At 58.1% G+C, this 27,200-nt stretch overlaps 7 protein-coding genes across 7 annotated transcripts; all 7 read right to left on the reverse strand.

Moving 5' to 3' along the window:
- Nucleotides 1–626: 626 nt before the first annotated feature.
- On the reverse strand, nucleotides 627–2,237 carry LDBPK_302120 (hypothetical protein, conserved; the record flags this gene model as incomplete). Its single annotated transcript, XM_003862876.1, has 1 exon — nucleotides 627–2,237. The coding sequence occupies one exon, from the start codon at nucleotides 2,235–2,237 to the stop codon at nucleotides 627–629; it is 1,611 nt and encodes a 536-aa protein (XP_003862924.1).
- A 2,537-nt stretch (nucleotides 2,238–4,774) lies between these two features.
- LDBPK_302130 (hypothetical protein, conserved) lies at nucleotides 4,775–5,062 on the reverse strand (the record flags this gene model as incomplete). The annotated part of the gene is made up of 1 exon (XM_003862877.1): nucleotides 4,775–5,062. The coding sequence occupies one exon, from the start codon at nucleotides 5,060–5,062 to the stop codon at nucleotides 4,775–4,777; it is 288 nt and encodes a 95-aa protein (XP_003862925.1).
- Nucleotides 5,063–6,353: 1,291 nt separating this feature from the next.
- LDBPK_302140 (protein kinase, putative) lies at nucleotides 6,354–9,320 on the reverse strand (the record flags this gene model as incomplete). The annotated part of the gene is made up of 1 exon (XM_003862878.1): nucleotides 6,354–9,320. One exon carries the CDS (start codon nucleotides 9,318–9,320, stop codon nucleotides 6,354–6,356), a length of 2,967 nt encoding a protein of 988 aa, XP_003862926.1.
- Nucleotides 9,321–10,833: 1,513 nt separating this feature from the next.
- Nucleotides 10,834–13,506, reverse strand: LDBPK_302150 (hypothetical protein, conserved; the record flags this gene model as incomplete). The annotated part of the gene is made up of 1 exon (XM_003862879.1): nucleotides 10,834–13,506. The coding sequence occupies one exon, from the start codon at nucleotides 13,504–13,506 to the stop codon at nucleotides 10,834–10,836; it is 2,673 nt and encodes an 890-aa protein (XP_003862927.1).
- A 1,133-nt stretch (nucleotides 13,507–14,639) lies between these two features.
- Nucleotides 14,640–17,195, reverse strand: LDBPK_302160 (hypothetical protein, conserved; the record flags this gene model as incomplete). The annotated part of the gene is made up of 1 exon (XM_003862880.1): nucleotides 14,640–17,195. One exon carries the CDS (start codon nucleotides 17,193–17,195, stop codon nucleotides 14,640–14,642), a length of 2,556 nt encoding a protein of 851 aa, XP_003862928.1.
- Nucleotides 17,196–18,126: 931 nt separating this feature from the next.
- LDBPK_302170 (hypothetical protein, conserved) lies at nucleotides 18,127–20,076 on the reverse strand (the record flags this gene model as incomplete). Its single annotated transcript, XM_003862881.1, has 1 exon — nucleotides 18,127–20,076. The coding sequence occupies one exon, from the start codon at nucleotides 20,074–20,076 to the stop codon at nucleotides 18,127–18,129; it is 1,950 nt and encodes a 649-aa protein (XP_003862929.1).
- Nucleotides 20,077–22,846: 2,770 nt separating this feature from the next.
- On the reverse strand, nucleotides 22,847–24,427 carry LDBPK_302180 (hypothetical protein, conserved; the record flags this gene model as incomplete). The annotated part of the gene is made up of 1 exon (XM_003862882.1): nucleotides 22,847–24,427. The coding sequence occupies one exon, from the start codon at nucleotides 24,425–24,427 to the stop codon at nucleotides 22,847–22,849; it is 1,581 nt and encodes a 526-aa protein (XP_003862930.1).
- Between the last annotated feature and the right edge of the window lie 2,773 nt (nucleotides 24,428–27,200).

A 27,200-nucleotide genomic window follows, 5' to 3' on the forward strand; every position in this document is an offset into this window, starting at 1 on the left:
CACACGCATACGAAGGATGTTCAGCACGACACATCCCTGCGTGCCCGTGTCCAGAAACCGTACAAAACCAAGCAAGCACACGCATACAGAGAAAGACACGCACACGCGCGTACACAACGGCTCGTACAATGAGGGAAGGCGTCGTAAAGGATGAAGCAAGACGAAACTCACAAGGCAAAACGGAGAACAACGAAAACAGGTGACATAGATGACCAAAGAAGGGTACACGGGTGGGAAGGCAATGAGAGAAGGTGGAGGGTGGACATGTGTCTTCACCCACGAAGATCTACACGCATACACGTGAGCACGCACGCCTCCCGAAGCGGCTGCAAAAAAGCGAATCGCGAGAGAAGAAAAATGAAAAACGAAAAACGAGGTACGAAGAACACATAGGCACAGACGCAGACAACACACTCGAACGCGTGAGAAACACCATCCCGATCGTGGGAGGAAAGGCGTCCTCTGCGGAAGGCGGCAAGGATGGAGGAAGAGACGCACCGTGTCATGACGAACATGTAGCAGAAAGTGGACCACCGGACCCCTAACCCTATCCCCACCCCAAAACCACAACAACCCTCACTCCGTCACGGACCCTCATATATCTCGGGCTTCGTGTTCTCCGCAAGTTAGGGTACCTCGCGTAGGTTGAGAGAAAGCACCAAATCCCCAAATGGGGCTGACGGCACGTGCTGCAGCTTGACCTTGGAACAGAGACCGAGAAGTGAGACCAGCTGCTCCATGGCCGCGCTGTTCGGCACACTTGCAGAGCTTCCTGCCGACGCGGTCTCGGCAGCGAGGTCCTCCAGATCCACATCGCTGGAGAGCAACCGCCCGTCGAAACCGATCCCGGAAAGGGCACCGATAGAGATGGAGGGCACAAGCGACCCCATCTCATGTTTCTGGTGGGTGAAGCTGTTTCTGGACTTTTTCCCCATCACGGGTGACGACGAGGCGGACGGTGAGTGCTTGCGGGAGCAGACGAGCGTGCCCATGCGGCGCACGTGCTCGGCGTTTGACAGCCACACCGCATCCTCCACCTGATTCACAGCCCCTACGGCGGCCGTGTACGTTGCTCCACCGCCTCCTGCTCGGTGGCTGCTGGCGAAGACGCAGCTGTGCGTAATTGGAGGGCTGGAACGCGACTGCCGCGACCGATCGCAGTCGAACGGACTCGACACATCGGCGGGTGGCAGGGCAAACTCCGAGACGCCCTGCGCTGGAGACAGCCGAGAGCCGGGCATCAGAGGAGACAGATTCGTCCTAGGACTGCGAGAGAGATGCGACGAGAGGGCTAACGTGGCGGCCGGCGCTAGGTACGGGGTGGGCAAGGAGGACTTGCCGAGCGAGCCCATGGCCTCTGGCGAGATCGACTGCGAGCGGGTATCGCCTTCGCTACCGAAGCGACGCAAACCAGGGCTGGCAGTGCGGATCGGCGACGACCTCTCCGCTGCCGCACAAGCCGCGGTGCCCCTCTCCCTGTCGCCGGCCGCCAGCACAGGCGAGGCGGCTTGCGTGCCAGGCTGGACCCAAGAGTGGTGCCGCCATGTGCGGTCCATCGTCACGTCCACGCGCACAAAGTCGTCACTGGACCAGAGATACTGCCGCCGCGCGTGCACTGGGATCGTTGGGCATTCCTCGGCGGACCGAAAGAGGCGCAACGAGACATGGTTAGCGGGCGAATGAGGGGTACGTTCCCTGCTCAGCGACGCGTTTCGCGGCGGAGGAGACTGTGGCGGCGATCTGACATTGCCGCTGGGGGAAGCGGGGAAGTGGTTGTTGGCGTCGTCGGTTGCCGTGACACAGCTCTGCAGCACGACGCCGTAGATATCCTGACATCGCAGGTGGGCAAAAAGAACACGTACTAGCGTGTTGAGGGCCTCGAGTTGCTCAAAGTCGCGCGGCACAGAGTGGTCGGTCGCCGGCTCGCGGTAGTCCTGCAGCGTCCACACTTCTACCGGAGAGTGATTGAGATAGACGACGAGGTGAAGCGGGCCGCGGAAGGGGCCGGCGGCGTTGGGTGCCAGGGCACCGCTGCTCCAGCTGGACTGCCGCCAAAGCTCCTCCGCCTCCTCGTAGCTACCGGTATCGCGCATCGAAAGGCCGCCGAAGTGGAACGTGACGGGGCCCTTCTCGTGGTCCTTGTAGTTGGGCGACCGTGCATCGCGAATGAGGCGCAGCAGGTTCACCAGAAGCGGTGCATTATCGACGGCAGTGCGAAGCGAGTCCATGCTGGGCATACGCCGAAGCACCGCTCCGCGCAAAAAAAAAAAATAGGTGCACAAGTAAGAGAGACCTAAACACACGGAGATGGGCTGGGGAGACAGAGGGACGAAAAGGGCAGGATGGCCGATTCAACCGCTCCGTTTCTCTCCTCCCCTTCTCAGAATGGTCTGCAGTTGTGTATCGACGAGTGCAGCCTTGTACGCAAAACAACAACAACAAAACACTTTTTGCCTCCGCGCCGCTGTGCCCCGTTGGGTTGTATCCGCGTGTGTATGTGGACACACAGACTACTGAGGCGATGGCAAGGGCCGTGGGAGGGTGGAGGGAAAGGCAGTGCGGGGCGGTGTCTCTGTGTGATTCTAATGCGCCGCTTTTTTTCGTCGCAGCACGTGCCGTCTATGTGAAGGAGACCGAAAGGGAAAAGAGGCCGCCAATGCTTGCAATAGATGTGGGACGAGCAGCAGCGAGCACTGTGCCGTGTATCGACGGGCAGTGCGACGGGTGGAAAACAAACGGCACAGAGGAGAGGGAGGCGGTCTCTGGTGGAGTGGCGGGAATTCCCAATTTCGCAAGGACACGCACACAAAACTGAGCAGAGGGCAAAGAAGGGAAGGAAAATAAATACAGCAGCGACAACAATAACAATACACGCTTTGGAAAGAACGAGAAGAGAGGGAGGGAAGAGGGGTGGTGGTGCGAGAGGACGTCAACCTCACGCATGAGCGACGGAGCACACACGCGCACCGCCTCTACGCAAATTCAAAGGAAAAACAACAACACGCAAAGAAACAAATGCGAACACACACGCAGCGGACAGCCCAACGGCAACTACAGGAAATGTATGCTCGCGTTCTCCAGTCTAGCAGCTATGATCTCGTAATTAGATGAGGAGTGAACCGGGCTCACTCTAATTTGTGCACATGTCAGGCAAAGAGGGACAAGGATGAAGAGAGAACGAACGATGCTATGCCATGAAAGGTCGGGAGTCGTGGACAGGGCATGACCTCGATGGACGCTGCCACGCTCGAATGCGAGCGAGCTATATCGCACCGACAGCGATCGGTGCCACCTTCACGCGCTACCGCGATGGTGTCGACAGAGAAGGAGGGGTGGGAGTGCGCAGACGAGGGCGCTGACACCTTTCTCCGTCCATAAGATACAGCCTACTGGTGGCGCTGGAGGCTTTTTTCTTGTTTTTTTTTTCGGGGGGGGGGGTCTTTAGGCTTGCACGGCGTCATCATGGCCACGATTCATGTGAGGAAAATGAAGGAGAGCGCGCGTGCCAACATTGGACACCTGCAGTCGTCATTTAGCACATACGCATGTCACCAAATCATTCAGCGGTGTCACCAGGTAACCAAGCCTTCTTCTTTTCTCCCTTCATTGAGCCTATTGCTTCACATCTGCCGCATGAGGATGTCCTTGCAGTAGTCCACTTCAAAGTCTTCGAGGTCCTGCAAGTTCAGCGTCAGTGTCCACAGTCCGTGCGCCTTCACCTGTCGCCCCTCGCTGATCGGGGCATTAGCGGCCGCCAACGGGTCCATGGAGCGTGTCACTGCCCACTTGCGCTCCAGCGTCATCTCTTCACGGAAACTCTCCACCATTAGGTTCACCACGATACGGCCGACCGGCACAACCTCCCACAACTCGTCCGTCTGCTTGCGCTTGATCTTCGAAATGCGATGCACCTTGTCTGCGTCCTGCACGGCCCAGGCAGCCAAGTGGATGTGCCGTGCCCCCTCGCACGTGCCGAACATCATGTAGTCAAAGTTGGAAGTCTTCTCGGAGACATCGATGCAGCAGAGATCCCGCACCTTCAGCGACGACAAAATGTCGGCGATCTCCTTCACGTCCTCCATTCGCGCCTTTTTGGCGTCCTGCCACGCCTCGTCAATGACGCCATTCACCTCCATCTCGAGCAGCATCTCGGCAAACCGCTCGTCATCGTACGGGAGGCGAGACGGGCTGGGGAGCCGACCCTCCTCGGCAGGTTCATGCGCAGTCATCGCCGCCTCAACGTCTTGAATTGCGTTCGGCAAAGACGATACTTCGACGGCTGCGTTAGCGGATGCGTCGGCAGGTTTGTCTGCGTAGGCTGCCTCCTCGCCTGGCATCAGACTCGCTCTCGTGTTAGCCCGTGGCCGCGTGTCTGCCGTCTCGTCTGCGTCCAGTGGAATGCGAAGGCGTGAGTAGCGTGTGCCTTCCTCCTCGGGTACAACCCGGACCACGCCAAGCACCTCGCTCCTTGCAGCGTCTCTCAATCTGCTCGACGGCGAAGCGGCGCCTGCTTCGAGCGCAGGGTTTTGCGTCGCTGCGGTGAGGCCGATGAGATGGTCAATGTCTACGAAGTTATCATCGTCTGCTGCATGTGGTGCGTGAGTCGGTTGCAGGCGTGTATGCGACAAGCTGTACAACCGCGCGTGGGGCACCCGGAGCGCAGGTGTTGTTGGCCGCCCACACGCCAGGGCGAGCTGGAACATGACCCCTCTACAAGACATGGGTGAATATGAATGCACGTATTGCTCTATATGTAACCCGAATAGAGCAGCCGTCAACGCAGAAACCAGACTTCGACGGCGACGGCCATACGCCGCGCTTGCGCACAAGACTCGTAATGCCAGGGGGAGGGGGGGGGGAGATAGAGAGGACTTCGGGTATCAGGAAGAGATGGCGCTTGCAACACGAAGAGGAGGCAAACAGAGGAAATAAAGCAAGAAAAGAGTGGGCAGTCGGGGTGGGGGGAGGGGAGGGCAGCGCATTCCTTGTGGGCTGTCTGGTATGCGTACATGAACAAACGCGCCTGAACATACGTACACGCACATGAACAGCCGTTCCACATGAAGCGCGTGGCACAGGCACCGCCTGCCTCACAGACAAGAGCAAGAGACGGAGCAGGCACAAGATTCCGCTTGCCGCCGCCCGCTCTTTGACTCTATCCCTTTGTTGGGCACACCCCGCCTGGCGACTCCGTCCGAATTCCTCCTCTGTTGCCATGTTTCGGCGATCCCTTTTGCGTTTCCTTTCTTTTCCGCGTCCCACCTGCCGTGGAGGCGTTCGTGACGCTCACCAAAAAGTGATTGTGTCGAGTGCGCTTCAGTTTTTTGGATTGGCCGAGAGAGAGAGAGAGACAGAGAGACGTGGTGCACACACGCTGGGCATCAAGCAAGAAGAAAAGGACCGCCTCCGTGGGCACGCTGCCTCTCTGCACCGTAAGCACTGTGCGTACCTCCTCCAAGGCGAAAAGAAAAGCACGGAGGCATCTATTAAAGAAAGAAAAAGGGGTGGTGGTGGTGGTTTGGAGGGGAGAGGGTAGGGGGCAACGATCCACACATAAGCACAGCGCTGTGCACATGAAATACTGCGGCACTGTGAGTGGGCGGAAAAAAAAAAGATAGCGGGAGGGCCGCATGGTGAGATACGTGCGCGTACGATGTAGGGAGGAGAGAGTGGTGGTGGTGGAGAGGAGCTGCTCTAAAGGTGAAACAAGGACAGTACGGGAGATACGTGAAGAAAAACCCCCAAGCAAACAAAAAAGGCAACGATGGAGACGAGTCCAAGGCGCACAGAAAGCGGACGCTGGCAAGCAGCGATGCTTCAGTGTGCGTGCTTGGTTCTGTATGAAGATTGTGTGTGTGTGTGTGTGTGTGTGTGTGTGTGTGTGTCAGAGAACGCAAGCAACAAGAAGGTCAAAAGACCGTGGCGGACGACACCGAAAACAAAAAAGTCTCACCAATGGCCGCGACGGAAACAGCGCTATCGAGCACGGACTGTGCACCCTCGACATTATCATACGTACAAACCAAGGTGGTATGTCCATCTCGGGGCGTATGAGTGCAAAGAGTCGCTCCACCTAAAATGGCAGTACTTCTGTGCCACGCCTCACACACGAATGCTGAGAGTTGCATCCGAAGAGAGAAGCAGGAAAGTAAATCTAGAGACAGCCCACACCGAAAGAGAAAGGCAACAATAAGTGGGCTCGTGAAAGCACGGGGAGGGATGGCTCGACAGCACGTCTTGCCGTCCGCGATACAGCTGAAACACGAAACGGGGCGGGAGCAAGAACAGCATTAGCAACAAACAAGTGCTCTGATCCACTTCTTTCGCCGACATCCATGGTGGAACGTGAACTGTTACTGCTCGACATTACCCACCCATGTGACGCGGCTGTCCGCCTCGATGTCCTTGGCCCCTTTGGTGTTTCCGCGCAAATCGTTGTCGCAGAAGGTGCCACCGCCGTGCTTGCACACCCAGATGCCCTCGTACGCGTTCTTGCTGATGGTGTTATGGATGACGTGCGGATTGCCGCCGGTGGTGACAAGGAGGCCGGCGTTCTGGTTGCCGCGGATACGGTTCTCCTCGATAATGCCGGCACCCTTCTCAAAGACGTAAATGCCAGCCTCCTTGCCGCTCTCAATGACGTTGCGGGTGATCTTCGGTGCGGCGGTCGTCTTCACCAGCACGCCGGCCTTGCCATTCTGGCGAATCTCGTTATCGGAGACAAACGGCGCGGCCTTGTCGCAGCAGAAAACACCAGCCTGCACGTTGGACAGAACGCGATTCTTGCGAATAACCGGCACCGCGGACGCCCCCTTAACGACGATGCCGCAGCCCGCGTTCTGCGCAATCACGTTGTACTCCATCAACCCCGAGGCATCTTGGCAAAAGATACCTGCCTCGGCACCGTCGGTGATGTGGTTGGCGCGAATGCGCGGCGTCGCATCCTTTCGGAGCAGAAAAGCGGCAAAACCGCAGCCAGAGAACGTGTTGCCTTCGTAGAGGCCTCGCGACTTCTCCATGAGGACGATGCCGGCGGCGGTGACGTCGATGAAGCTGCACTTGGTTATGATCGGCTCCATGGATAAGACGTCAGCGTCCTCTGCACCCTCCTCGACGCCGTTCACCAGGCTTGAACGAGCGACCAAGCTCGGAGATGGCGGCGGGCGTGACGACCGCGTGCCAGTCGCGGAGGTGTTCTGTCCGTTGGTGGAAGAGGAGGAGGTATGCTTGCCCCCGCCCACCGTCACGCCACTTCCCTCGACGCACGAGATGCGACACTTGTGCAGCCTCCACTCGCCTCCCGTGATTGACACGGCGGTCGGCCGCGACGGCTTTCTTGCAGGCGCCGATGCCATTGCGTTTGCGTCTGCCTGGTGGAGATTTGTGTCCAGCTTGAGCAGCTTGGAGCGGAAGCGTCCGACATGGCGGAGGATGAAGTTCTCCACACTACCCCTGCCAGACTGGCAGTGCAAAGCAAATGGGCTGTCCGCCACCTCCAGCATCGGTGGCGGCGACTCACCTACAAGTTTGATGCTGTCCGGCAGTCGTGATGTAAGGACAAGCGGCACTGTGTGCGTGGTGTTACCGGCGACGAGGATTTTGCGAATGTGTGGCATGCTCTCAACCACCTGTAACGCCTGGGCGAGGCTCGGCACATCATCCGGGACACGCAGCACCGTCTCTGCTACGGCCGCGTTGATGCCAGACCCGTCGCGGCGCCCCTGAAACCCCTGTGCCATGGAGTACTCAGACATGGATACGCTACACCCCGGCAGCGCCAGCTGAAAACGGGTGAATGTCCTGCTGTTCATCTCGCGCTCGCGCGGCAGCGTGCGGGAGTGACTGGTGCTGCTGGACGGAAAGACGACGATGTTCTGCATGCTCGCCCGCGTCTGGTCTGAGGTGTTCGCCGGCGAGGGCCCCCGCGAAAAGGACAGCGTTTTCTGCTGCTGCTGCTGCTGCATCGGCGTCGCCGACAGAGGCAAGGAGGAGGCGCCGTTCATGCTGTTCACAATAGACGACATGTTTGTGCGATCGTGGCTTTGGCGCGAGTGGTGCCTGTGACGGGCACGATCACATCCGGCGCAGAAGGCAGCCTTGCAGCTCGAGCACATAACGCCGGCGACTTCGACTTCGCAGACGTCGCAGAGCGCCTCTGTTAGTTTCGGACAGCTCATCCCAGCGAAGAGCGTCGCGGACATGCCGGGGTGCGGCGAGGTGGCGGTGATGCTCGCCAAGCGGTGCAAAATAGAGGACGGGGTGGGGCGCCCTTGCGGCTGGCGCTGCAGCATGTCCCGCAGCAAAGCAGCCAGCTTGGTGGAGTAGCCCATTTTGGTGATTTGCGGAATCACCGTGTCCACTACTTTCGGGTTCTCTAGCAACATGCTGTTGATCGGCTGTTCGCGCAGCGTCAGGAGCTCGAGCAAGACGACGCCGAGACCCCAGATGTCCACCTTGCCGTCGTAGCGCTGCTGCAGCATGCGCTCCGGCGCTAGGTAGTAGGGTGTCCCAACCGCCGAGTTTCGGCCAAGCCCGACCGTCGCCGCCAGGCCAAAGTCACCGATCTTGATGTTCTTGTACTCGTCGAAGAAGATGTTCGTCGGCTTCAGGTCGCGATGCAAAAAGCCCTTATCATGAATGAACTGCAGCGCCGCAGCAGCCTGCTCGAGCCACGACACCGCCTGCGCCTCTGTGATGCTGTGGCTACCCGTCTTCATGAACTCCTGCCGCGCCTCCCGCACGAGCCCTTGCATGTCACCGTTGCTGCAGAGCTCCATCACGAGACACACAGCGATCTCCTCCTCGCCGAGCCAGTGCGCTCCTGCCTGTTGTCGGTGCTTGCTGAGCAGCGAGGTCGGAACAACGCGGGCGGCGCCGCTCTGCGGCTTTCCCGTCGGGGCGTTCGAAGAGGCTTCCGCAGTCGCCTGTTTCCATCCGCTGTCGGCGGCGCAGCCATGGTGGAACTCGCTGTTCGACAGGCTGCAAAGGAAGAGGCTGTCCTGCTCTCGCTGCACCCTCGCCTCACGCTGCTGACCGTCACCACATCCTCCGCTGCCACACGCGCCTTCGCTCTGTGCGGCGAACTCGCGGCGGAGCTTGACACTGTTGAAGACGAGGAAGAAGTCAACGTAAGAGACGATGCTGGGGTGACGCAGCTGCAGCAGCACCTTGATCTCCTTCAGCGCCATGTTTACCTGCTCCTGGTCGGTGCAGCAGATCACCTTCATTGCATAGCTCGTCTTCGAGGTGCGGTGCTCCACCTCGTACACGACACCTTGGGCGCCATCGCCGATCTTCCGCTTAATGTTGTATTCCTCCATTTCTCGAGGGGCCGCGAGTGGCGACGCTTCGCTGAATGCCTGGATGTACACCGGGAAGCGTCAATCAACTCCAGCGAAGCACAAAACGCCAGCAACAGAGAGGGACTTGAACAGTGATGGCAATTCTGTAAGAGGAAGGACCACGCGCAGAAGCAGACACACAGAGAGAGAAAGAGAGCCTGCCTACAGTGGAGAGCGGCAACACACGTGCACACACAGGACGAGATCGAAGCCAGAGAACAACCCTACCACATCAGCACGAAAACCGAATATGCTCTTCACAGTAGGATGCGTTGTGCACGGCGAATCAGCCGAATTGTTCCGAATCTCTTTGCGAAAAAGCCGCCGCTGTACCTTCAGGGACGCGAGCACGGTGAGCAAGAGAAAACCAAAAGACAAAGGTCTAAGGAGTACGTACGAGAACGTGTGCCTGTTAGCACTCCTTGAGGCAGGCAGATAACGCAAGGAAACGCCAAACAAAAAGAGAACGCGCAAAAATGAGGAACGTGAATCTATGATAACTCTAAACTCGAAGAGAGAAGGAGAGGAGGTCTGATACGGCCACCAACGTCGAAACAAAACAGTGTGTGAGAGAAAGAAAGAGAGAAGTCGGACGCTGTTCGGTGACTGAAAGGGGACAAGAAAGTGGTGGTGGTGTGGTGTGGTGTGCGTGTGTGTGTGTGGGGGGGGGGGCTTGCCTCCTCTCGTGCTAGGCGAAGAGGTCTGTGGATGCTTCACCGCAACTTCAGCTTGAATTCTAACAGAGGAACAAAAAAAAGGTTCTTCTGAGTCGCTGTTCGTGTGCTGTGAATGAAGTCGCGATATACATATATATATTACATATTATATATATATATATGTGTGTGTGTGTGTGTGGTTTAGCCGAGTGGCGAGCGATCAGCGTCGACAAGACGTCAACAAGCGGCACGGAAAACAGCTGCTACTCAATTAGTGCCGATTAGCGTCATCTCCTTCGGCGTGCACTGGCCTATGCGTATGCGGGCATAGATGGGTAAGGGGTGGGGGTGGTGGAGCCGATGACCAAAGTGCATGCCAGAGAGCCAAGTGGCAGAGCGAGAAGGCGAGCCATCCCGGCGCGCATTCGTGGCTCGGGTGCCGACTAGGACGTGTGGTGGCGTGCACGGCGCCATTCGCATACCGCTCCTGACATGTAGGTTGGCAAAGGGTGCAACAACAGCTGCCTGCGCCATCCCTTTTGCTGCAGAGCTTTTCTCGCGATGAGATCAGAAGCGTCACCGTTGGTGTACAGCATCCACGCTGTGCGTCCAGAGCGCAGGGGCTTGATAGGGGCTCGGATCTGCGTTTTTTTTTTGGTATCTGTGTGTAGGGGGGGGAGCAAGAAACAAACAAAAAAACACACAAGCAACCTCCAATGGCATTGGGCGATCGAGCGCCACGCCACGGATAGACAACCAAGCCAATCACCGAAACATTTTCGTTAAACCGTCAGCCTCGCCTACCCATAGGAATGCTCCTCCCGCTTTTTGCACGCTTACGTCGTTTGCTCCCTGAGCTCCATTGCCTCTAAGGCACGTATCTCACGCTGAAGGCAGCGCTCAATACGCGTCGCAAGGCGAATCCTTGTCACCAGTGGCCACGTGCGGCTCTGCGCACGCGACGCCACGTAACTGATGTAGTCAGCGGAGGGATTGTTGACCAAGTTCATGTAGTCCGGCACCGCCTTCATGACGGAGTCGATCGGCTGGATGGTCAAGTCGCCGCTGTAGAACTGCGCAAACAGCATAAAAAGCATTTCGAAGCGGCCGAAACGTGGAAGGAGGTGCACGCTGAACAAGACGGTCAACACCCATCCGCACACATCCACCCATGCAAACCACAGCCGCGCTAGCCACGAGCCGCTTGTTGCGATGATGTGGTGCGATTTGGGGGGCCGCAGAAACGGAATCACGTACGGGTTCACCTGACTCACAATGAGGTAGTTGACGCCGAAGAGCTGAATCAGAAGTCGCCGTGGGATATCCTGAGCTATACTGCCGTCGCACCACAGCTCTCCTGGCAGGTACGGCGCAAATGTGCCACCGCCAAGGGAGGGCTTCTCGATCAGCTGCACGGCTGTGAAGAGTCCCGGCAAGGCGCAGCTGGCACTTACTGCACTCCAAATCACAACATCCGGAGCCGTCACGTAGTTGAGCAGCACGTGCCGATCCGACGGCATACCCTCCTGCTGGCTACGTGTCACGGACACATTCAGCACCTTTCCACTGAGCTGGTACGCCTCCAGAAACGTCATGTCGCCACATTGACCCCGCATGCACCCCATCAGCGACCGCACATCCATCAAGAAGCCCGTCTTGAAGAAGCGCTTCAGCTTGCCAGGAAGGTCACTGTCTTCGCCGAACGGGGACATGTGCATCGCCTCGGTCGAAAGGACGTGTGACTGCATGAAGGCGTGAAGCTCGTCCGGCGACTTGGTGCAGATCATCGCGGCGATGATGGAGCCGGCCGAGGAGCCGCAGAGAATATCAGGCAACACACCCGCCTCGTGCAGCGCGCGGGCCACGCCGGCATGGTAGGTGCCCATAGAGGAACCGCCGCTGAGCACCAGCGCCGTTCGGCCATAGGAGTGCAGCACCTTGCGCAGCACCTTGAGACGATGCCCTACTGTGACTACCGCGGGTTTGTACACAGAGCAGCGCTGCTGATGTGCGTGGTGCTGCTGCGGCAATGCGGACGGCAATGCACAGCCGTCGAGGAAGCGGCACAGCGACGCACACGAGCTGCGAAGTTGCCGAGCCAGGGCCACCTCCGGTGAAGGAGGCGCTGCCGCCATGGGGTTGGCCGAGAGCGGCGGCGCCACCGACATGTGCGCCCCGAAAGACAGCAAGGCAGTTGCGTTCCCCGAAGTTGTGTCTTCAGTGCGCAAGAGAGGCGACAACGGCGGCGACACACTTGCAAAATCCCCTGCGGGCTTTGCGTCATCGCTCGTCTTTGGCTTCGCAAAGGTGTGCGATACCGGCGCGGCGTCATCCCTCGTCAACAAGATGCTCTTCTCACCCGCCAGCGTGGAGGCGCAAGTGGGCACCGTTGCAGTGCTTGTGTCTGTGAGTGGCATTGCCGCGGAAGCGGCGCTGCTGCCGAGACAGTGCACAGACGCGGATGTGCTTTGCTGCCGGCTCGGTGCCGCAGTGGCGGTTGCCCATGGCGCTTGAATAGCGGACACTGTTTTCCGGAACTGCGCTTGCCAGACCTGCTGAATTTTGGCCGTCACGTCCACCGCCGGCAGCGCCGCAGATGGCCCCGAGTGCGTCGCCGACCACACTGGCGGAGGTGTGCCGGCAAGCAGCGGCGGCCGCACCTCAGCGCCGGCGCTAGCCTCCAATCGCACCCAGCAGGGACGCAAATCTCGCAACACGGGCGCGGCCGATGTTGGAGGCAAGGCGCGGTCGGCTGCAGCGCCGCTGCTGTCGCTCACCGCAGATTCGCCATGCCACGCCCCGGCCGCATAGGCCGTGATAAGGCACTCGATGCTGTCCGTGTAGTCCTCGAGGCAGTGCGGGGCGCTGTTGTAGTAGCGGTATATCGATGCGTCCATGAGACCGTGCGCGTTGCGCTTCAGCAGCGAGCACAGAAAGGTCTCCATTGCGTACAAGTTGTTCGTCCGGATGAGGTGCTGCGCCGCGGTGGCATCGACAAGAAGGCCGACTGCGTTGCAGCGATCCAGTGGAGGGGCGTCCTGCGCCCACTTCGCCACACCGCAGTAGTGGTCCAGACTCGCTGCGGCTTCGACAAAGGTTGTGTAGCTTTCAGTCGTATTCATGACAGACAAGAAGCGCTGCGTCGTGCGACGGAACTGCACACGAGCCGGGTAGTCGTTCAGCCATCGTAGGAGAGCAAACAGGCGGCCGAGTACGCCCTGCGCGAGGTCCAAGAGAACAGAAAGCGAGAGTACTTGCCGAATTAGGTAACCAAGAACATGACCAAGCGCGGCGGCGGCTTCTTGCACACGTGTGAAGTGCGTGCGCAGCGACGCGGCTGGCGGAAGCAAGGGCTTTCTGCGTGCCGCTGTAGCGAGAGGAAAATGCCTCAACGCCTTTCGCATCGGCCTCGGCCGCCTGCGCTCTTGCGTCCGTGTGTCACCTCCTAAGGCAGATGTCGCTGTACGCCGACGCAGCGCCGACGATGGGGCAGGCGCGTCACGTGGCATCGCTGCGTTCGCGAGCGGTGCTTGACGTGCTGCTTGCAAATGACAATGTGTATGCAAAGGGATGGCGCCAGCGCACCCACGAACTGGTAGGCCAGAAAAGTAAGGAGAAGTCTCGACCGGAGAAGACGACAGACGATGGCCTCGGCCGTGTTGCCGTGTCTCTGAAGATGCACCTAATAGAGAGAGAGAAACCGGCCAAAGCATGAATGACCGACGCGACGGAAGCGACGACAAGGACAACCTAGCAGCCTCAGGAGGAAGAAGCAAACAGAAAAGGACAAATAATGGAGAAGGTCCTCGACAAGCAGAAGCACGAGCATAGTTACAAAGGTCTTTGAAAGAATGATACAGGTGTGTATCTGAAAGAATGTGTGCTGGCCTGAGCTCAGGCGCCGGTCCGTTCACAAGAAATAACCTACGCGCGGTTCTCGTTCCCACACAGGCGCAGAGAAGATGTTTTCCAGACAAGAAGTATCGAAAATGATGATGAGAGCGCGGCGGAGAAGGATTGCCTGACACACAGACACGGGGCAGGCAGAGAGAGAGAGAGAAATGTGTTGTGCGCGTATGTCTCCGCACTAAAGGAAAGTTTATATACAGTGGGCTGATGACGGGCATTGAGAAAGATAGAGCGGACAGCTCGAGAGGGTGGCCAGGCGGTGGGGGCCGTGGGCAGGAATAGGGAGGGATGTGTTTGTTTCTCGTTTCCCTTCTACGGCATCGTGGCCGAACCGAGCTTGCATGTCTTCGCCCATGAACCATGAAACTTCGCCGTTCATTGCGTCTCCACAGTCGTATTCGAGGCAGCAGCACCGCTGCTTTCCGTTCGTTGTCGCATTTTCTTTGGATGCGTCGTCTTGTTACTCGGATAATGTTTTTTTTCTTTTTTTTTCAGGTATGCGATGTGCACTTTCCTCCATCGCTGCTTCAGGCTGCGTCTGCCGATGTGAACGAGGGATGGCGTCCCTCACGGTAACACCGATCAGAGCCGCAACGGAGAACAGCGCAAAAAACAAAAAGGGAGAAACAACATCCGCCATGGGCTCTCCGTCCACCACACGCTGTGAAGCGCAACGGTAGGCACATACCACATCCGCAGAGACTGCGGGTGTCTTCATCGTCTCATCATGCGTCTACGTGGCGTGTTGGAGAACGTGCACGTCTCCACTGGCCAGCCCTGCCACCAAGAATGGGCGGAGCGGGTGCCAGGCAAGAGAAGTGACGTACGAGTCGAACCCACGCAACACGTCGAGAGCGACGCCACCGCACCCGCCACGAAGGTCGTACATGTAAACCGCATTATCCTGGCTCCCTACTGCGACCACGCCGATTCCGGGAGCAACCTCCAGCGCCAGCGATGGAACGCCTGTGTTGGAGTGCTGCGTGAAGAGCTGCACCGGCTTCGCTATGCGCACGTCCCAAAGCGCCGCAGTGCTGTCGAGCGACGCCGACATGAAGAGATGCGCGGCACCGCTGTCTACACCGGCTGCGGCGTAGCGACTCGTGCGGCCTGTGGCAACGCGGTAGATACCGCGCGTGTGCGTTGTCCCCTCGCGCCAGAGAACCGTGTTCGCCGCCACATCCAGCACCTGCACCTCCTTTTCCGAGGTGGCCAGGAAGATAAGGTTGCTGACGAAGTGGTTCACTGCTGTTGCTGAGGTTATGGTGTGGCCACTGCCGACCGAGAACCTGTACAGAGGGGCTTCTGAGAGAACTCTATCAGATTCGGAGGTGCTCGACGGCGCTGCTGTCGCCCGCGAAGAGCAGACGCCACCAGCATTACGGCGGAGCTCGAGTGCATCCGCCGCGCACGACAGTAACAGCTTGTCAAGGTAGAAGAACTGCGCTGACACGATAGTTTTCCCCGGCGCTGGACGCGCCACCTTGCCGCCACTGCAGCCCACGGTGCACTCCGCTATTGGTGTGTCCCGTGCTCCAGGTGACCAGAGCCGGAGGCAGCCTTCTGCACCGGCAGAGAGGATGAGAGGATGCTGGCGCGACAGGTTTGCATCGATTGCGGTGACAGCCGCGGCGTGACCAGCCAAGATGCGTCCAGCGACTCCGTCCGCCCCCTTTGCGCGCGCGATGGGGAAGTGCAGTTGCCTTATTCGACCGTCAGCACCGGCGGTGATGAGGGCGTCGCCGGCGGTGGCAAACGCGGTCGCCACGACAGCACGCGTGTGAAGGCCACGCAAGGCGGAGCTGGAGGCCTCCATGCGTGTCAGTGTTGCACGTCCGACCCCGAAGATGGAGTCGAAGTCGTACTGGAAGCGAAGCTCGTTTGTAGACGCTGCTGCCGAGGCTGAAACTGCCCCGAATGCCTGAGCCTTGCGGTCGCGGGCGGCGGCTGCCCGTGCCTTTCGCTTGCGCTCCTGCTGCACAGACCACGGGGCGTCAGTGTAACCGCTCCCTTTCGCAGGCTGCCGCCGCCGCGCATCCGACGACAGGAAGGGTCGCTGAGCAAGCCTTGCAGTGGCCACGTTGTCTAACCATGCGGCTGGCAGTGGGGCACGTGCGTGCACAATGTCGTTGCTGGCCGCATTCCGCTCCGCCGAGCGCGCCTCCAGTGTGTGATGCGTGTCGACGTCACGCCAAGAGAAGTAGAGGACACCGTCAAACACGTTGGTGTACGCCCAACGGCCATTCGACCCACCCCGCATTGCGACGCCGCCGAGCACAGACGTCCCTGCGGCAGCAGCAGCAGCTCCTGCCTGCACAAGCGGCGTTGTAAACAGCTGCGTGTAGGCGCTCTCCAGCTGAAACGTGAATCTGCTGTAATAGACGACGCCGTGCGATGTGCACACCGTGATAAGATGAGCTCCGACACAGACATCAAAGATGGTCACCTCCTGCGGCGCCGCAGTAGACGCCGCGGCATATGGAATTCCGCGGCGATCCCGCGTTGCAACCTGTGATAGCCCACTGCGACGACGCGAGCTGGCGGCTGCCGCTTCGTCCGAGGAGTCAATGAAGGCGGCGGTTATGGCGTCCCGCACATTCCAGGTGCGCAGTGCTTGCAGTTGGCGTCCGTTCAGGAGTTGCACGGTGCCATTGGAGAACCCTAGCACCACTAAGCTTTCCCCGTAGACGCCGCTGTGGCTACAGGCGACGGAAGTGACACGAGCGGTGCGGCCGCATATGTGTCCGTCCACCATCAGCTGCAGGTTCACCGCCATCGGTGACGCATTTGGCTGGCACGCGACGGGCATGTGGGCGTCCTCGCTTACATCGCTCAAATCTTCACTGACGCACTGAAGGAGTACGAGATGGTTGACATCGTCTACGACGAGCAGCTGCCGTGCTCCAGTGAAGCAGATGACGGAACACCCTTGCGTTGACGCGCCGAGATGGGTGCAGTCGAAGCTTGCCAGGTGTGATCCAGTGCCGTCCTCATCGTCATTTGAGGCGTCACCGAATACGTTACTCCACAGCAGAAGAGCCGAATCCGTGCACACCGCCGCTAGAGACGCGTCACTGTTGAACAACACGCCACGCACATCGCCAATCGTGCAAGCGACGCGCCTCCTCTCCTCCGCCGTGATGACGACCTCATCACCACTCGCCTCGCCAAATGCATCGGCGTCGCCCATCCGCAAAAATGTCGGGCTCGATGTGTGCTCGATCTCAAGGAGCGCCATGAAGGTCGACGACACCACTGCAATCAGCGACGCATCCGAAGAAACGACCATGCACTCCACGCGGCGGTCCAACTGCGCCACGGCAACCGGGTGTGTTGGCTCACCATCGCCTTGACTTGTCCGCCAAGTGTACAGAACGCCACTCGCAGACAACCACCACAAAGCGTCGTGCGTGATGCAGAGGCTGCTCGGTAGCACCCCATCTAGATTCACGTTCGCGGACCACATCGCGTTCCACGCTGCCGTTCAGACTTCGCAGAAGGGCAAACAGACAACCAACAAGTGCGAGTGTGTGTGTGTGTCATCTCGAAATCACGGAAAGAATCGTTCCAACAAAGGAAACCGCCAAGACGCGGCTCGCGCCGGTGCGCCGCGCAACTTCGACAGAAGACCTCCTTCGAAAAAATAAAAGACCGAATAACAAAAGGCTTGTGTGCGCATGGAGCTGACACTCGGCCGCCGCTGATTATATCACGACAAGCGTGTTGGCCTTTGCATGTGAACACGCGTCTGGTTCTCTGCAGTCGCGAGGCACGTGCGCTGGTGAATGAAGATGCGACTGGCAATAAGTAGTGCTTCGACCCGTCCCTTAAGAGCCAGGGAGAGAACAGTGAACGAGAAAGCAACCACCGCGAGCAATAGGCCGAGTTGTAGGAGGGGAGAGGGGGCCCCACCTCCACCGGTATCATGGGGTGTGCACCGTTGAAGAGAACCAAGGCAGAGCCAACGCTGCTTGCGACATGCGCTGCACGTGCCAAAGGCGCCGCTCAGGAAGAGAGCATTGCCCGGCGCCAGCACTTACCGCGCTGCTCCTTTGCCCGGCCATTGTGTAGGGTTGTGCGTGCTCAGCTTAGCAGACCGAGAACAAAAAACAAAAGGAAAGGCACATTCAACTGCATCAACGAGTGCAAAGGGGGGGGGGCGGCGACACCACACGCCGTGTGCAGTCGGCCTTTCACGGTAAGGCGGACGGTCAACTCCTCTACTGGTCCTGCTCCATCTCAGATTCGAGGAGCTGCACGTGATGCAGGAAAAGCTCGTTCCGGGTTATCTGCTGCATGTCTGCGGCAGTAAGCCATGACGTCACATCCATCTCTTGGTCCTCGGTGACAGCATCACCGACGCCGCCGCGCAAGTCAGTTGTCCGACTGTCGCCTCCGCTTGCGAGAGGGACCGTTGCCCGGCTTGCCAGTTCGTTTTGAAGCACCACCTCCAACTCTGTTAGCTGTGCAAGTAGGCTCTCCGTCTCCTGCGGTGTGGGGATGCCAACGCCTCCTGCGCCATCTGAGCCGTCCTCCGACGTCGCGTCTGAGTGGCTTGAACTAGACGAGTTGTCGAGCGCGTTGGTTGAAGCAGCTCTGGGTGCCGCTGGGGCGGGCCCCGCAAAGGATGAGCACACATCGTCGCGCTGTGCCATGCTCGATGCTGCGTGCGTTTGCTCTCTCGCGACATCACGGAGAGCTTGCCCAAGCCACTCGGTCGACGAGCCACGGTAGGAGGATGGAAACGGCGCGAACAGTCTCCGCTCCAGCTGCTTCAATGCGGCACCTCGGCAGCGCCGCAGCGGGTCGGCCGTGTCACCGCTCGCGACCGGGAGCGCAGACACCTTCGAAGCGACGCCATCCTCTTCTCTATCTGTGGCATGTGTATCGGCAGCGTCTTCAAGAGAGTACAACTCGGCGGCCTCGCGCTTGGCTTTTCGCATGCGCTCGTGAATCCATCGGCACAGTTTATCTTTGCGCAGACTTTGCTCTTCATTCCACATATGTAGGCCTACAGGGGGCGCCGCCGCAGAGCCTCTTCGTAGCGCGGCCGTCCAGCGCTCCACTGCCCAGGTCACCTTTATCCCCAGCATCACCTCCTCCTCGGTGGGTAAGGGAGGTCTGCTCGACACAGCGGCTAGGTCGATGCGATGGCCCACGTCACATGCACGGTGTGTGACGTCCGAATGCCGCCGCATAAGCGCGAGGATCAGCGCGGACGGAAGCTCCGACTGACACAGCAACTGCGTAAAAACGTAGCGGGAAACGGGCGCAAGCGGGACTCGCACATACCCGTCTCCGGAAAGCAGCAGGTCGTACTCGCGGAACAGCTCCATCAGACGCGACGTCTCGTCATGAGCGACACGACACTGCCGCTCTAGCAGGTCTGCCGACGATAGACCTGACTTCACTGGCCGCAGGAACGCGGTGGGACTAGTCGCTGGGGCCACGAGACCGGTGGCGCGATCTGTGGAGCTCTGCGCCGCGTCGCAGCTGCCGCCCTCCACCGCGAAGAGTGGACAGTCGACGGTGTGGTAGAGAAAACAATCGTGCAACATAGAGGACGGCGCACCCCTGAGAAACAGCGCCATCGCTGGTGGCACCACCACAATCATCCGATGCAATGGGCGGGACTCTATTCGCCCTTCAACCTCCTTGCGGAGGTACGCCCTCACGCTATGTGAGAGTTCCCTTTCCAAGATAGCGTGCGTCAACGCCTCTTCAAGTGTTTGGCTCGAGTCACGGCAACTCTCGGGATGGCGGGGCAGCTGGGGGCACCCATTCTCCATCCGCGACAGCTCCAGCATCAGAAAGGGTTCCACAAGCCTGGTGGCAGCCTCGGAAGGGAGCACGGTCACAATACCCCCGCTCACCCACCAGCTGCGGCCCTGCAGCGCTCTGTCGTGGTCCCACGCATTGCGGACGCCCCACCGCGTGAGAAAGCCGTCTTGTGTCGCGGCTGTCGCCTCGATCTCGTCCGCTAGTAGCACCAACAGTGTCTCCTCTCGCGTGAAGTGTTTGAGTTGCCACGATGGCTCGTCAGTTTCACCTTCGCCTGGGGTCGCCGCAAGCGGTGACGACGCGCGCACAGGAGACAGCTCCCCACGGCAAACACGGCACACCTCCATGTGAGCCGCGATGGCATTTGGCCACGCAATGCACAGTTCCATGAGCAGCATCGCCACGAGGTCGACGTCCTCCTCGTTGTTTCCCACGTCAAGGAGCGCCGAGAAGAAGTAGAAGCGCGGGGGCGCGGCGGCTGTCGCTCCTTGTGATGCACCTGCATTCTCCAGGACGTTTGCGGGGGCTATGTCTACATCTGTTCGACGAAGCGCACAAAACAGCGCGTCTCGTGTCCACAGATATCCGCCAGAGGTGGCGTGATAACAAGAAGAACTACGCGCGCGAACGCACTGCTGAAGGTGCCACACAGAGGGTGGGTACGTGGCTACGCTGCCGTCACCGCTGCGAACCGCCACAAGGACAAAGACCCGCATTAGCGCGTCGAATACGCGCCTTTCAGCCAGCATACAGCAACCGTTTGAGGGCATCGCCACCAAGCGCAGGCGCGGGTGAAGGAAAACAAAAACAAAACGCGCGCAGGAATACAATCGCAAACACAGAGGGGGCCATAGCAAGAGAAAGCGAAGCGCAGTGGAAGCGAGAGCGGACGTGCAGTGAGCAGCCTCACCAGCTTACTTGGGCCAACAGGGTCCTTCTCTCTCCATTGAGAGGCTCACTCATCATGTCGCATATCGCGGATGCATATTTTGTTGCACGCATATGCGCGTGTGGGCGCGCACACGTATCATGACCGCTGCCGGCGTTCGATGTTTTCGTTTTTTTTTTTCACTTCCCATTTCTGTGTTTCCTCTGAACAACACTAGGACTTCGAAACGTGTCCTAAAGCGGGGCCCGGTCACTCTTTCTCTCGCTCCCTCCTCGCAAATACCGCACATTGCACGCTCACATCTCTTTCTCTCTCTCGCCAAACGTCGATCCGCACGCTCGGGGAAGTTAGTGTACGCAATCAAAATGGCATCTGCAAGCCCATGTCTACGCTACTGAGTACGTGCGTGAGGAAAAAAGTAGGAAAAAGAGTACGTCTTATAGGATAAGAAAAGACCATGCAGCAGAAAAATTCAAAAAGCTGGGCCGAACACAGACGAGCAGCGTATGAATCTCACGGCGGTACACAGACACAGCTCACCGGTCTGTGAAGCTGCACGCAAGAAATAAGTTTTCTTTCTGTCTCTCACTGTGTCTATTTTCTGTAATAGGGCATGAGGCTCAACGCCATTCTGCCCCACGACCCGGTCACGGGTCCCATGCGCCTGGTCCAAAGCAGCGCTAGACACGCGCAACGTACAGCAATGCGGCGACGCAGTCATCTGCGAGCACGGCCCCGGCATTAAACTCCACCCACCCCACGCGCCTCAGGCCTCCCGCCCTCCCACACACACACACACACACATATCAGTAGGCCAGTGCGAGGGGATCCGGGTGATAGGTTGCGCTCGAGCCAGGCTGACACTCTGCCCATCATGTGGGTGGCACAAGCGTGTGCACGGTCGCCGCTCGCTCCAGCAGAACACTGTCCATCACCTGGCCGCCGACATCAGCAGCAATACATCGCTCCGGCCTCCCTACGCCGCCGGCACTTGGACCCTGTCAACACCAGACGTGGCTTGGGATCGGCAGGGGATACATAGGGGTGGGGGAGGCTGCCTGAGTTCTCTTCCCCCGCAGAGTCCGTGCACCACTGGGGACCCTGAGGATACGACGCACGGAGATGTCCCTCCTCATCAGGGGTGGGGGGCGATCCGGAAGCATGAAGTAGAAAAAAAAAACACAGGAAAAAACCAGACAAGTGCACACCGGGCGAGATCAGCAGAGGCGCACGCTGAAGAACCGCCTCACCTCCACTCTCTCCCCCTTCCGGGGCACTTTGCATGCTTCAGACACGTTTTCCAAAATGAGATGGGCTGTAAACGGAAAACAACACGAGACGTGATCGCGAAAAGGGGGAAAAATACGCCCTCGCAAAAACAGCCATGATCTTCCGCGGCAGAAGCGCGCAAGTACTCTGTTGAATTTCCATGAGAAGGAAAGACATTGAAGCTCTCTGCTGTCCGCCGCTCCACGCTCTCCACCCTTCTCTACTCATGATCCATTTCTTCTGTTTCAGCTTACTTCTGCGCCTTCCCATCCACTGCCGTGGGCTGCACCCTCCATCTCCATGTGGCGCCACAGCAGGGGCACGTGGTTCACGATTACCGTCTGTCAGGGCAGACTTTCACGACTAGAGCGAGCGTGGACCATGTACTCGCGCGTTCCGCGCCATTACCGCGCGCACGGTGAGGTGCTTTGTGCGCGTGTGCGTGGTGACACACAACCACGAGGGTGACTTGATGAGGTTAGCCCGGAGAGGGAGAAAGAGGGCCGGCTGCTTGAGCAGGCGTGATGAAATAAAAATGCGCACCAAGGCAGCAACGCCCAGCGAGGGAGGAGAGAACAAGCAACAACAACGCCGAAGAGGGCATCACAAACAATGCGGGGGGGGGAGAGAGAGAACGGGCTGTACATGGGAGTGAAGCGTGCAACGCAGCGCATACCAGAGTCCTCACGAAGACCACTCCAGTGACGGCAAGTGAGGGAGAGAGAGTGGTGTGTGCGCATGCATGGAGGGGTGGGGCTATGCCGACATCATCAACTCGGTGCAAAATGACCGCTCACCGCAAGGGGTGCAGAGCCTTAAGTGAACGAGCTCAGGCAGCAGAGACGGCTCCCTCAGCACTCGTATCACAAGGTCCGGCAAAACAAGATGAGAACCAAGGGTGGCACGAAAAAAAAAAAACGCTCTGCTCGCCCGTCCCCCTCCACAGCTCCCTGTCCTTTTCCTGCACTGCTGCCAACAGCACCGGCTGGTAGGGAAACATGCTAGACATCGCACAGCGCCTTCATCCATGCTACCAACACATCAGCTGCGTCGAAAAAGGTGCCCAACTGTGATCCCGTAGCGGTGAACAATTTTATGAGGGAACCGGACATGGCCTCCGTAGCTTCCTCCAGCTTCCCCACTCGATGCGCCATCAGCTGCCCTTCGCTGTCGTTCTCGCAAAGATAGAACATCGCCACGTACGAATGGGCGAGAATATCACGCGCCGTGAACAGTGTGTCGGTGACGCGCGAAACCACCTCCGATGTGGCGCATGTGAGGCCCACCAAGGGCACGCCCTCCTGCTTCAAGGCTCCGCTTACCACTCCCGGAGCCCGATTCTCATCCATCCGCCTCTGAGCCTTGATCAGTCGCTCTCGCATCGTTGGGTTGTGCGCCATCGTTCGGAGCAGTTTCTCATCGCGCTCGGCGCTGTCGAGGTGAAGTGTGTACCGTTCGTAGTGGTACGTGAACCTCCTGGAAGCGTCCACGGCCTCTTCGGAGGCCGCAGACCCATGGTGCTCCACATTGCGGCACGAGTAGTAGTCTCCGCTATGCTGCTTCCAGGGGCCGAGGCACACCCAGCAGAACTCATGCCCGCACTTGCATGTCATATGGTTGCAGCCACCGCTCTTTTCAATCGTCTTCTTGCACTCCGGGCACTGCTTTGTGCGACTGAGAATGTAGGCGAGGTTTGCCCCTTCTTTGGAGCAGTAGCTCTTCCACTGCCGTATGTTCTCGCACGTGGCTGGTCGATGCGGCTCATAGCTGCACCGCAAGCAGTACGACCTGTTGCACAGGAGACACCGCACCCCCTGTCCCTGCAGGGGCGGAACAGGGGCGTAGATAACGGCGGCACAGCCTTGCCGGTTCGGGCACCAATGCAGCGTGGGGCAAGTTTCTACAAAACTCGTTAGGTATTTGCGGTGTATCTGCTTCAGAATGCTTTTGCTCTTCCCATTTTTTGCTTCATCGTCGCACTCGGAGAAGAGCTCGCACATGACGGATAACCCAACGAGTTGGCAGCAGCCTTGCTCCGGGCAGTGGGTGCCGATGAGGTTCTCGACTATGCGGGACTTGATGTGGTCCCGCCAGCACTCGAGGCAGAAATAATGCTGGCACGTCGATAGACACGCCACCTTCTGCGGATTATATTCCATGGCGCAGATCCCACACACGATGGGACCGCCAGCTTCACCGTGGAGGAGCTTCGCCTCATGCAAGGACGCCTCCTCCGTGATTCCGAGGTCGCTTAGCACAGCAGTAGAATTCTCAAAGTAGCGTTCGACTGCGACGTCTCGCGACCAGCGATAACGGCGCAGTAGTAGCGTGGCCGCACTCGTCGACAGACAGGTCAGATTGACTACCTCTCGTACCACGGCGCTTTGCATCGCCAGTACCTCCGACACGTCCATTGTGCGCTCTTCGCACTGCGCATATTTCTGCTCGGCCGCTACGCTGGCAGACGGCACCACCGTCGCTGCTGCCTCCTGGTCCTCATAGGCATATTCATCGTCGTCCTCGCCGTAGTACTCCTTGTCGTACCCCGGATCATACATGACTTCTTTATCCTTTTTGCCCATGTGACAATGGTCATCAATGTATTGGTGGCCACGTCAGTTTTTGTGCTTTGTGGAGTGGTTGCGCTGGCTCCGCTCACCTACGCCGAAGGTCCGCGAGTCGTCGCGATGGCACTGCACGCCGGCAACGGCAAAGAGCAATTGGCAGTGTGTGACGCCGTACGGCGGCGACCACCACGCGTTGAGCGTAAAGATCGCAAATCAACGTGTTGTCTTCGAGAGCCCCCGGGTAAAGGCAGCTCACCCAAGAGCACAGAGCAACAACCGCTGCTTTTGGCGAAGACTGGCCTTTGAGCTTTAGCAGGCGATGTCAAACAAAGAAGTCAGCGAAGATGTGTGTGTGTGAGAGAGAGCCGTATGGCGTGATGTGTCACTGGACACACGCACACACACACGTACGAAAAGCAAATAATAATAATAACAGCGCGCGCGCGTCGCAAAGCTGCGCTGCCTTTCCACCCCAGTCAGAACTTCAGCAAGAAAACGAAATGCCTGTCAGAATGATTCCGCCGCTGAGGGAGACGAGGGCGTATGAAGAGCAATCATGTGAAGAGTAGTGCACATGGCTGCAGAGCAAGTAGGGTTCAAAGTAGGGAGGGGGGTAGTGGGGGGGGGGGCGGAAAAAGGCTTGATATGCAGCGCGCCGACGCAGGTGTCGAGGAAGAGGAGGGCGCAAAGGAAGATCCATAACCAATCACGGGCAGTGAATACAGCACAGGCGAGTAATCGGTAAAGCGGTTGCTATCGCGGTACTCCGTGCTATCCCTAGCCCCGTCTCAGTGTGCCGTTGGCGCGTACAAGACACTGATCAAGAAGGAAGAGCAGTGTCGCACAGACTCTCCAGGCTCAGTGGCAACGTCCCCGTGTCGTGAAGGCCTTCAGCCATCCCTCAATCGTCTTCCAGCTTGTCTTTTGCGTTTCCTCAATGCCACTTATATGTGTTATTTGCGTGTGCGTGTGTGTGCGTTTGTGGAGAGGGAAAAAGCATGCGTCGGTACGATAGGCGTTTTCTGCCGTGTGTCTTTTTTTTGTTTCCGTCGGCTTCAGCGTTTCTGGAAGAAATGCAATGTCCAGTTACCCAGTGTACGTGTACACTCCGGAAGAGACGCCCGCACCTACACACGCGTTGAGTACGCACCATACGCGCCCCGTGAATAAGTTCGCACAAGTCGCGAAAGGTGGATGGACGAGGATCTGAATCAAAACGTTGCAATGGTTGGAGGGGGGAGAAAAGGCGAAATGAAAACAAGGTCGACGTCGTGAGCACATTGAGAGCGCTCAGCACGCACTCACGCGCATGTACACACACACACATACACACCTCACCTGTACACGCATACACACCCAACACGCCCACCAAAACGCATTATTAACAACAGAAGAACGCAACACACACGAAAAAAAAGGGAGCAATACGTGTATGTTCTTTTGGCAACAAAAATAAGCAACGAAAGGGAGCACATCGTATGTGTCCCTTCATCTGAAGGCCGAGGGAGAGAGATAATGCCACTTAACATCTTACACAACACTGTTACGTCTTTGTCCTCGCAGAGGTGCGTTGTTGCAAAAACAAACAAGAAACGAAAACGCACAGGCATGCTGTAAAAAAAAAAGGAAGCGCAAACGAATAAATAAACGGCACGATTGCTGCCGTGATGGAGCAGCATACACAGCTACGCACAAGCGCCCCATCAAAGCCCCCAACGGATGAGCCCCAGAGAAAGACGTAGCTTTAGTCTTTCTTGTCTTCGCATGAGTCCATCCATTTGTGCTTTCTCCAGTCCCACTTTACGACGTACGTGAAAGGGAGGCGGGAGAAGAGGGAGGCGTCGACAACGCCAAGCATGTCTTTGTTTTTCATTCTCTGTAAACGGCTCCATTCTTCACACAAGGCTCCCCACATCCCTTTCCCTGCGCAAAAAAACACATATACATACATAAACTTACAGAGACCGAAAAAAAAAACTAACACATCAAAGTCGGATGTAGCACTGAAATATCGGCAAGCAAAACAGAAATCAACAATCACATGCGTGAGACCTAATAGGCGGGGAGGGAAAAGCAGCAGACAAAACAACAAAAACCCTCCGATTCGCTTAGGCGTTCTGGAAACCAGCATCATTGACTGCGATGAGATGTGTATATTCGGAGTACAGCACCTATGCTTGCCTGCATGCCACAATCACTGAAAACAGTGCTGATGAGCACACACGACACTTTCAGCCCTACCCACAGACCACCGCACACGACTTTTTTAGGAGACATCCTTGTAAAGGATTCACACCTAGATACGCCTACTAGCGGTGCATGAGAGAGACGTGACAGAGATAACAAAACGTGAGGGAGCCTTACACGTCGTAAGTTTATGATAAAGGTCAAGTGAAAAAAAAAACATAACTACAACCGCGTCGCCCAAACCCTCAGCGATTGGAGAGGAGAAAGGCTTACTTATTTCTCAGAGTATTCGTTTTATGCCATCGGCCATAAGGCTCAACGCCATTCTGCCCCACGACCCGGTCACGGGCCCCATGCGCCTGGTCCAAAGCAGCGCTAGACACGCGCAACGTACAGCAATGCGGCGACGCAGTCATCTGCGAGCACGGCCCCGGCATTAAACTCCACCCACCCCACGCGCCTCAGGCCTCCCGCCCTCCCACACACACACACACACACATATCAGTAGGCCAGTGCGAGGGGATCCGGGTGATAGGTTGCGCTCGAGCCAGGCTGACACTCTGCCCATCATGTGGATGGCACAAGCGTGTGCACGGTCGCC

The sequence above is a fragment of the Leishmania donovani genome, chromosome 30 (assembly GCF_000227135.1).
Source record: "Leishmania donovani BPK282A1 complete genome, chromosome 30".
NCBI classification, from domain to species: domain Eukaryota; phylum Euglenozoa; class Kinetoplastea; order Trypanosomatida; family Trypanosomatidae; genus Leishmania; species Leishmania donovani.